Raw genomic sequence first — 10,000 nt, forward strand, 5'->3', positions numbered from 1 at the left:
TCTAATAAAGCTCTCATCATCACCATTTTCGTAATGGCAGCAGGTCGTAATGTAAAAAGGATGCTGTGTCAGTCACTGCGCAGTGTTCAAAAAATCCAAGATGGCGGTGTAGTCAGGGTTTTCTTTAGACCAAACAGAACAGCCTTTCCTGACAGTTTGCAAAGGCTGCAGTATGCATGCCAGGCCCTCCACATTATCTCTGATCTTTCACATTAACTCTGATCCTCCACATTACCTCTGATCCTCCACATTATCTCTGATCTTTCACATTAACTCTGATCCTCCACATTACCTCTGATCCTCCACATTATCTCTGATCTTTCACATTAACTCTGATCCTCCACATTACCTCTGATCCTCCACATTACCTCTGATCTTTCACATTACCTCTGATCCTCCTCATTACCTCTGATCTTCCACATTACCCCTGTTCCTCCACATTACCTCTGATCCTCCACATTACCTCTGATCCTCCACACTACCTCTGATCCTTCACATTACCTCTGATCCCCCACATTACCTCTGATCCTCCACATTATCTCTTATCATCCACATTCTCTCTAATCCTCCACACTACCTCTGATCCTTCACATTGGCTGTTTTCGAAGCCGCCCACTATACTGGCAGTACGTACCGATTTGGCCAAAATTCAGTATGTAGTATGTGGTATGTGAACAAGAGCAATATCTGCAGTATGCCAAAACTCCTGGGATGCGTACTGATTCGGGAAAATCTCACATTATGCATCGGACCAATCTGCCTCGTGTGCTGTTTCCCACAATGCACAGACCTCGTTTCACTTTTTCTTTTCTCTTCTTTTCTTGATGGGGGGAACTCCATTTTTAGGTGCTTTGAAAATCATTACGTTCCATATGAACCACTTCTTAACTTTTTAATTATAAGTGGTGCTAAAGAAGCAGTTTATCTATCAGCTGGGCCGTTGTTTACTTCCGCTTTCGGAAACTGGAAATTCAGTGACGTCTGGCTCGGCGTACTGCAACACAGATCGAACAGAACAGTCAAGTGTTTTAATTTAGTAAGCAGTACCTACTACATACCACATTAGTAGGTACAATGTAGCAAGCTGGTTCGAAAACAGCCATTACCTTTGATCCTCCACATTATCTCTGATCGTCCAGGACGCTCACTCAGCTTCAGAGGGACGAACATGTTTGTAGTGAAAAGTTTGGGTTAGACCGGCACGAGTTGATGTTTCTAACATCATGGAAACGTAATGAGCAACCTAACACAGGCTTCTCTGTGAGCTGAGTGGGCTGACCCTGGTGTTCCTCAAAGTCCAAACACACACACAAACACACAAACACACACACACACACACACACACACACACACACACACACACACACACACACACACACATACACACACACACAAAACAAATAGTCACAGGCCTGAATCTGTCTCTGTAGGAGGTCTCATGACAGCATCCTGCTGCTCTCATGTGGAGGCAAAGGAGAAGAGAGGAGGAAGATGAGAGAGGAAGAGGGGGGGAGAGAGAGACAGAGAGAGGGGGAGAGAGAGAGTGGGGAGAGAGACAGAGAGTGAGGGAGAGACAGAGAGACAAGGAGAGAGGGAGGGAGAGAGAGATAAGGAGACGGGGAGGGAGAGAGAGATAGGGGGAGAGGGGGATGACTCACACAGAGAGACGATCGAGTTCAAGGCTACATGAGCGGAGATAATTTATAGACCACTATCCCAGAGATTATACAGTACCATCAAGTTATTATGGAGGAGCACACTGCTGTGTGTGTGTGTGTGTGTGTGTGTGTGTGTGTGTGTGTGTGTGTGTGTGTGTGTGTGTGTGTGTGTGTGTTAGGGTGTGTGTTTAAACTATGTCCACTTATGAAAACCATATGACACTCTGAAAAAGAAAGAAAAGCTCAGTTCTCTGCCCCTCCCCCACTCACACACAATCACACGTACACACACACACGTGTACACACACACGTACGCATGTACACACACACACACATACACACACACACACACACACACACACACACACACACACACACACACACACACACACACTCCCCCTCCAAAAACATAGTACTCTCCTCAGCTCCCCCTGATCTCCCTCCTCCCGCTGGTTGGGGTCGGTCTGCTGCTCTCAGATCTGTTAGTGTGGGGCAGAGAGCAAGTGTGAGCAGAGAGAGAGAGAGCATACAGACAAAGAGAGCAAAGAGTTCTGATGAAGAGACAGAAGTTTGAGTGGACGACAGAAGAAGGACAAAAAGAGACAGACTTTTTAAGAATGGAGATGCAAGGGAGAGGGGGAGACAGAGGGTGAGTGAAGGTAGAGAGAGAGAGAGATAGAGAGAGGCTGAGGGTGAGTAAAGGTAGAGAGGGATTCAGAGTCAGGATGGTCTCTCCGGTGAGCGGTGCCTTGGTTCTGCTCGCGTCCTCCCTGCTGGTTCTGCTCTGTGGGGTTTGGTGTGTTGTGGGTCAGGACCTCAGAGAGACGGACGCGCTCTGCAGTGAGGACAGCTGCTTCGTGGCCTACTTCCAGAGAAAGACCTTCCTGGACTCCTGGAGAGCCTGCAAGAAAAGAGGAGGAAACCTGGCTACCATCAAACACAAAAGGGACGCAGCCATGATCGCCTCTCTGTTCTCCAACCTGGACCTCCGACACTCTCGTACCAAAGTGCAGGTCTGGATCGGCCTGCAGCGCCAGCCTCGACAGTGCACCTCCACCCGCCCACTGAGGGGTTTCTCTTGGACCACAGGAGACCAGGACACAGAGTTCACAAACTGGCTTAAAGAGGACTCTCCCAGTACCTGCTCCGTGTCCCGCTGTGTGGTGATGAGCTACAACACCCAGGATCATACTGACAATTTGAAGTGGCTGGACGGAGCATGCTCGGTGGCTGTGGACGGGTATCTGTGTCATTATGCCTTTGAAGGAATGTGTGTGGCCCTGTGGAGCGAGGGGGCAGGTAACGCCCTCTACACCACACCTTTTAACCTCCTCAGCACCCTGCTGACCCACGTACCGTTTGGATCGGTTGCCACCATGCCCTGTCCTGAAGGCACCAACGAGGAGCAGTCAGTGCTGTGCATGCAGAGAGAGGACGGCTCAGTGGGGTGGTCCAGAGAGCCTCCCCTCTGCTCCAGCCCTCCTGTTTCTCAGAGCTGGTGTGAGCAGGATAACGGAGGATGTGAACATTACTGTAAACCTGCAGGAGGTCACTCTTACTGCGAGTGTGCAGACGGGTATGAGCTCGGGGATGATGGTCAGTCCTGTGAGCTAACTGATTTCTGTCGGGATGCCCCCTGTGAGTCTGAATGCCTGCCCCTGTCAGACGGGTACCGCTGTGCCTGTCCTGAAGGCTTCATGCTGACACCAGATGAAAGAGGCTGTCTGGACGTGGATGAGTGTCTGCAGAGTCCGTGTGAGCACCTCTGTGTGAACACAGCAGGGTCCTTCGAGTGTGGATGTCGGGAGGGCTACCAGCTTGACGAATCAGGGGGCTGTGAGGTTGTGGATGAGTGCGGTCATAACCCATGTGAGCACGTCTGTGAGAACACGCCGGGCTCTCATCTCTGTCACTGCCGCCTGGGTTACTCCCCGATGCCCGAGGACCCGAGCAGATGTCAGGATGATGATGAGTGCCGGATCCCCGGGACCTGTGAGCAGATGTGTTCGAACAGTGAGGGAGGGTTTGAGTGTTACTGTGTGGAGGGGTATGAACTCAGGGACGATCACTTCTCGTGTCGAAAGAGAGGAGAGGAAGACCACCAGTCTGCTGCCACCCCTGCGTTTCCCTGGGGCACCCACCAGCCCGCGTGGGACCCTGAGTATGACTGGACCCAGCAGAGCCACACTGACTGGCCTCTAGAAGAGGAGCCCTCTCTGGACTGGATGACAGACCCGCCCAGAGTCCAGGATTCTGATGTGATTTGGGTGACCAGCTCTGCCCAGGAGGAGCTGCCCTTTCACTCAGCACCGACAAAGGAGGAAGAGGAGTGGTTGCAGAGGTCTGAGCCTGACCTGGAAGCTTTACCAAATACTACTTACCCCACACCTCCACCCACCCACGGATCCATGCCAACCCCCAGCTGGTATAATGAGGATGAAGAGGAAGAGACCACCACTGCTCCCCCCCTCCTCTCCACCTCCACCATCTCTGGGGGGGCCTGGAATTGGTGGGCAACCACTTCCAGCCAGGATCCAGGAAATCCAGATGATCCCGTCATTGACTACAACAATCCGACAGATTCCAGCGACCAAAGCGACCAGGAGCAGCCCCCCCTCAGGAAAAACCCAGAACTCCCGGAGGAGGATCTGGGGGAGGAGGAAGAGGAGATCACACGCTCCCAAGACCCCACGGTTCCCATAGAGCTCCCCCCATCCCAGCCTCCTACAAGCGTGGGAGAGGGGAGCACGAACACGGTGGATCCAGAAGAGAAGGAGGAGGAGCGGCTGCAGAACAGCACCTGGCTCCTGGTGGGCCTCCTGGTGCCTCTCTGCATCTTCATCGTTGTGATGGTGGCTCTGGGCATTGTGTACTGCACCCGCTGTGCCGTCCAGCCCCGAAACAAAAACGCCACAGACTGCTACCACTGGATCTCTGGAGCTCACGACAAACAGGGAGCTGCTCCCCCATCAGCCGGGGTCAAGAGCCAGGTCTAACCCCAGAGAGAGTGACTGAGGGTTAGATAAACAGACTCTGATTTAGAGCAGGAGTGATGGATGAGGCTGGATAAGGAGGACTAATGTTTGCGAGGGACCTTAAAAACCACTGAGCCGGTTTGGGGTTTCTATGAGATACAAACTACTCTGATGTTTCAAACACTGAGCACACATCTGATTTTATGGCTTTGAGTTTTTTTTACAATCAAAATGTTTTTACAAAAAGTAAGAGAGAAAGAGTTCTTCAGAGAGCCTCAGGGTACTGAGGACTTCCTGTAATAGAGCTTTCACCAGAACCAGTAAACTCTTTAAAGGGACGCAGACTCTGAGGTGAGGGGATGCATACTCGGAGGTAAAGGGATGCAGACTCTGAGGTGAAGGGATGCAGACTCTGAGGTGAAGGGATAAATGCTTTGAGGTGAAGGGATGCAGACTCTGAGGTGAAGGGATACAGACTCTGAGGTGAGGGGATGCATACTCGGAAGTAAAGGGATGCAGACTCTACGGTAAAGGGGCAGACTCTGAGGTGAAGGAATGCAGACTCTACGGTAAAGGGGCAGACTCTGAGGTGAAGGAATGCAGACTCTACGGTAAAGGGACAGACTCTGAGGTGAAGGGATGCAGACTCTATGGTAAAGGGACAGACTGTGAGGTAAAGGGATGCAGACTGCAGTAAAGGGACAGACTGGGATGTAAAGGGATGCAGACTTTGAGGTAAAGGGATGCAGACTCTGCAGTAAAGGGATGCAGACTCTTAGGTAAAGGGATGCAGACTCTGAGTTGAAGGGATGCAGACTCTGAGTTGAAGGGATGCAGACTCTGAGGTAAAGGGATGCAGACTCTGGGGTAAAGGGTTGCAGACTCTGAGGTGAGGGGATGCAGACTCTGAGGTAAAGGGTTGCAGACTCTGAGGTGAAGGGATGCAGACTCTGAGGTGAAGGGATGCAGACCCTGGGGTAAAGGGATGCAGACTCTGAGTTAAAGGGTTTACTGTGGGTCAGGGTTAGGGCTGCAGACCGCAGACTGTGGTGGTTTAGATCTCCCTGTGTTGGAGTTTAAGAGTTTAAAGAAACCAAACCTTTCCTGTAAATATCTCCTCTCCTGTCTTTAAAATTTGCTTTTCCTGTACCTTCCGGTGATACATCAGAGACCTGTTTTTATGGATCTCATAAACCCGGTGATATGCAGAGGAATGTCAGCGTGCACATGGGAACACTTTCAGAGCACTTCTTTTTTCTTGTCTTTACGAACAGAGGTCAAAGGTCAGCTGTTCACTCTGAGCAAAGAGCTGCTGGTTGATGTTAGCCGTGACCCTGTTCATGATATGCCCATCAGTCACCCCTCATAATCCCGATTCATCTCCTATAGGCTGGATCCAGAGTTCATCCACACAGTGGTCCTGAATGGATCACATCCAGCTGTGGCAGTCTGCAGCATGAAGCAGATCTCAGTTGAACACAGAATTATAGTCCCAGATTACATAGACACACAGGGATGAGGACAGACTCTGCTCTGAGGTTCAGTAAACTTTAAAGGTCAGAGAATAAAACAAACCAAATGCACTTACCTGTTGAAGTTTAAAGGAGATGAGAGTGTATCTGTAAGTTATTACAGACTGTGAATATGAGTTTTCCTGTGTCATGTTAAAGCTGTAGATTAAAGAGCTAACAGTGATAACAGTGGTGTGAGTGTGAATTATTGATCTGCTGTCATTAACCTTGACTTTATCTGAAACAGTGAGCTGTGAGCTGTGAGCCTGAGGACAGATCAGTTTTTAAAGGTATAGTGTGTAGTAATTTAAGGTACAGTGTGAAGTATTTGAAAGTGCAGCGTGTTACATTTAAAGGTAGAGTGTGCAGTATTTAAAGGTACAGTGTGTAGTATATACAGGTACAGTGTGTTCTATTTAAAGGTACAGTGTGTTCTATTTAAAGTTACAGGGTTTAGTATTTAAAAGTACAGTGTGTAGTATTTAAAAGTGCAGTGTGTAGTATTTAAAGGTACAGTGTGAGATATTTAAAGGTAGTGTGTAGTATTTAAAGGTGCAATGTGTTATATGTAAAGGTACAGTGTGTAGTGTTTAAAGGTGTAGTGTTATATGTAAAGGTGCAGTGTGTAGTATCTAAAAGTGCAGTGTTTATTATTTTGAGTTACAGTGTGTAGTTTTGAGAGGTACAGTGTGAAGTTTTTGTAGATACAGTGAGTAGTATTTAAAGGTAAAGGTTTTTTTAAATGTACAGTGTGTAGTATTTAAAGGTAAAGTTGCAGTATTTAAATGTACAGTGTGTAGTTTATGAAGATACATAGTGCAGTATTTAAAGGTACAGTTTGCAGTATTTAAATGTACTGTGTGTAGTATATACAGGTACAGTTTGTTCTATTTAAAGTTACAGGGTTTAGTGTTTAAAAGTACAGTGTGTAGTATTCAAAGGTACAGTGTGTAGTATTTAAAGTGCAGTGTTTAGTATTATAAAGTGCATTGTATAGTTTTTAGAGGTACAGTGTGTAGTTTTTAAAGGTGGATTTTGAAGTATTTAAAGTTACATTGTGCAGTATTTAAATGTACAGTGTGTAGTATTTAAAGTAACAGTGTGTAGTTTTTAGAGGTACAGTGTAGTATTCAAAGGTACAGTTTGCAGTATTTAAATGTGCAGTGTGTAGTATTTAAAGGTACAGTGTGTAGTTTTTTAAAGTACAGTGTGTAGTATTTAAAGGTAGAGTGTAGTATTTAAACGTAAAGTGTGTAGTTTTTTTAAGGTACAGAGTGTAGTTTTTTAAGGTACAGTGTGTAGTATTTAACCCAGATTGATTGGTTGATTGTCTGATTAGAGTGTAAAGATTAAAGAATCAAACATGTAAGTTAAATACTGAGCATAATGAACCTCAGTTGTATTTTTTTTGTAGGAGTTGCTGGTGTGTTTCCTAACTCTGACTGTACTCTCAGGACAAATTGGATCACTTCCTGATATTAACTCACTGTAACTTCAGATTTGTTCATGGTTAATGATATTTGAAGTGAATATCTTTCAGGATAAGCTCCAGCTCCTCACACTCTACTCAAACCTTTGCCTGAGTGAAGAAGCTGACTGGCACCATCCAGAGGAACCTTGTGTTATTACAGCTCCAGAACTTGATAATAAGTACTCCTATTGTTCAGAGAAAACCTCAAGGTGTTCTGTTACTCTCCAGACCTACAGAACAATAGGAGGGAAATGTTATTTTTGAAATGAGTGTTTTTATTTAGGTTTATTGATGATTATAGAGTTGAGAGCAGCTCTGACTGAAACCTGAAATAATCCAGCTCCTCATTAGTCTCAATATTTCTCTGAATTAAAACCAGGTATGCTCCATACCGGGAGCATGTAAGAGATTTAATGATGTGCTTTTATATCAGGAAAAACATCGTGCAGAGTTTCCCTCAGATTATATCAGGTGTCAAGGCAAAAACCCTGGCCCTGACTTTAAATAGACAGACTCAGTGTCTATCAGTGGCGTATCATCGCTCATGCAAAATCGACTTTTTAATGGTCCTCTACCTGAAATATGTGTCCCTGGCATGTCTACAAACCTCCCGAAAAAGAAAAAAAGCCATTCTGCCCCTGTTTTGATTTCCCCACCTCTCTGTAAATGTGTGCTGAAACAAGCCATTTAGTTTTCAGTGTTTTTCTTACGTCATAACGCCATCCGGTCTGTAACGGAAGTCAGCGCTCGGAGCTTGTTCAGCCCATAGATTGTATAAAATTCAACTCAAATCCTCCTCAAGCAGCAACCTCCAGCCTCAAACGATGAAGCCAATGCAGAAGTGTTATAAACTGCAATACATCGAAAATCTGCTTGAGGCTGGCTGCAGAAACACCGGAAACCACATAGAAATGAATGGGGAAAAGACAATCTTTGCAGCATTAATAAACCTGTTTCCAGCCTGGTTCAAAAAACGTCTTGGCCCTATGAAGCTTATCTCTCTAATGGCACACACTGTACGGGGGTGAATTTTTTTCTAATACGGCGGTTCAGAAGATATTAAGATTACCAGTTTTGCCCAAATAAGGACATGACTGACGTGACTCCCAGTCGGGAACACATACTAGTGCTTGCTAGTTGTAGGCTGTCTTAATAAACACCAAGGTCGGTTTTACTCCCCACGTCTGCAGATTTGAAGATCTAGTGGATGATTTTTATTTTTCATGGAAAAGTGCTAGCGCTAGTTAGCATAGCCACATAGCTACATGTTCGTCGCTGTGTACCAAGACACACGTTGACATACTGACAAATAAAACAACAAGAAACACAAAATCTGTGACCAATCGTTCAGAAAGGTCCTGCTGCAGGCGCCTCTCCGTCAGGATCAGATTCTGAATCAAATTCAGAGGGTTGAAGTAACGCAGGTCTGTGAGCAGCCGTGTATATTCAGCCAACATGTAAACATTAGATTAACGTGCTGGACAGCCGAAGCCACATCCACTTCCGGAGGGGGCGTGGTCAGAGAGCTCATTCTCATTTAAAGGCACAGACACAGAAAACAGCCTGTTCTGAGCAGGGCTGAAAAAGAGGGGTTTACAGGCATACCAAAATCTGATTTCAAAGTGGGGTTTTTTTAGCAATAAACTTTAAAGACATGTTTTTGGGACCTCTTGGACCAATATATATTTTGATGAAAAAGAGCAAAAGTGTCACCTTTAAACCATAAACACACTGAGCTGACATCTAAACATAACATTAGTCATATAGGAAAAATATCTGAACTCCATGTTATCACTTATTCCAGGGATCAGATATGCTCCAGACATGACACTTTACAAAGCTATGGTCAGACAGTGTCCAGTGAGGATTCATCATACTGTAAAATGCAAAAGCGCGTCTCAATACTGAGGTCCTCTGTGCAGTGTTGAGATTCTCTTTCTTCTGTTTGCTACTGAGTCAGCCTGCAGTCCTCCAGAGGAGGTCTACACTTGTTCTCCTTCTTCCTCTGTTCTTACACTCACATGAGCTGTGAGTCTGACAATACAGTCATGGAGTCAGCTTCTGTTAGAAGAGTCTGTCGAACACACACACACATAAACACACACACACACACACACACACACACACACACACACACACACACACACACACACTCTTTCAACCTGTTACACTTTGGTTGTATCAGCTGTAGATCAGTTGTAGGCTACCCTTTAGGTTTTCAGGTCCTGGTTTTAGGTCCTGGTTTTAGGTCCTGCTTTCAGGTCCTGTTTTCAGGTCCTGGCGTCAGGTCTTGTTTCAGGTCCCGGTTTCGGGTCCTGGTTTCAGGTTCTAGTTTGTGTTCACACAGTGGTTGTTCTGGAGGTGTACGCCCCATTCCTGAGCACC

General features: G+C 46.3%; 2 protein-coding genes across 2 annotated transcripts in view; one reads left to right on the forward strand and one right to left on the reverse strand.

Annotated features, from left to right (window-relative positions):
• Window positions 1-2,148: 2,148 nt before the first annotated feature.
• Window positions 2,149-6,331, forward strand: cd248a (CD248 molecule, endosialin a). Its single transcript, XM_034675999.1, has one exon. It carries the CDS (start codon window positions 2,384-2,386, stop codon window positions 4,652-4,654), a length of 2,271 nt encoding a protein of 756 aa, XP_034531890.1. The 5' UTR covers window positions 2,149-2,383; the 3' UTR covers window positions 4,655-6,331.
• Window positions 6,332-9,910: 3,579 nt separating this feature from the next.
• Window positions 9,911-10,000, reverse strand: part of sstr1b (somatostatin receptor 1b) — a 1,151-nt gene continuing 1,061 nt past the window's right edge. The window contains exon 1 of the mRNA XM_034676852.1: window positions 9,911-10,000. This exon is cut by the window's right edge and continues 1,061 nt beyond it. Coding sequence (XP_034532743.1) covers window positions 9,955-10,000 — 46 coding nt within the window. The 3' untranslated portion in view covers window positions 9,911-9,954.

Source organism: Notolabrus celidotus, chromosome 23 (assembly GCF_009762535.1).
Source record: "Notolabrus celidotus isolate fNotCel1 chromosome 23, fNotCel1.pri, whole genome shotgun sequence".
In the NCBI taxonomy this organism is placed as follows: domain Eukaryota; kingdom Metazoa; phylum Chordata; class Actinopteri; order Labriformes; family Labridae; genus Notolabrus; species Notolabrus celidotus.

Bases quoted from the DNA above. Each gene is read 5' to 3' on its own strand.
- cd248a (XM_034675999.1), top strand. From the start codon at position 2,384: ATGGTCTCTCCGGTGAGCGGTGCCTTGGTTCTGCTCGCGTCCTCCCTG.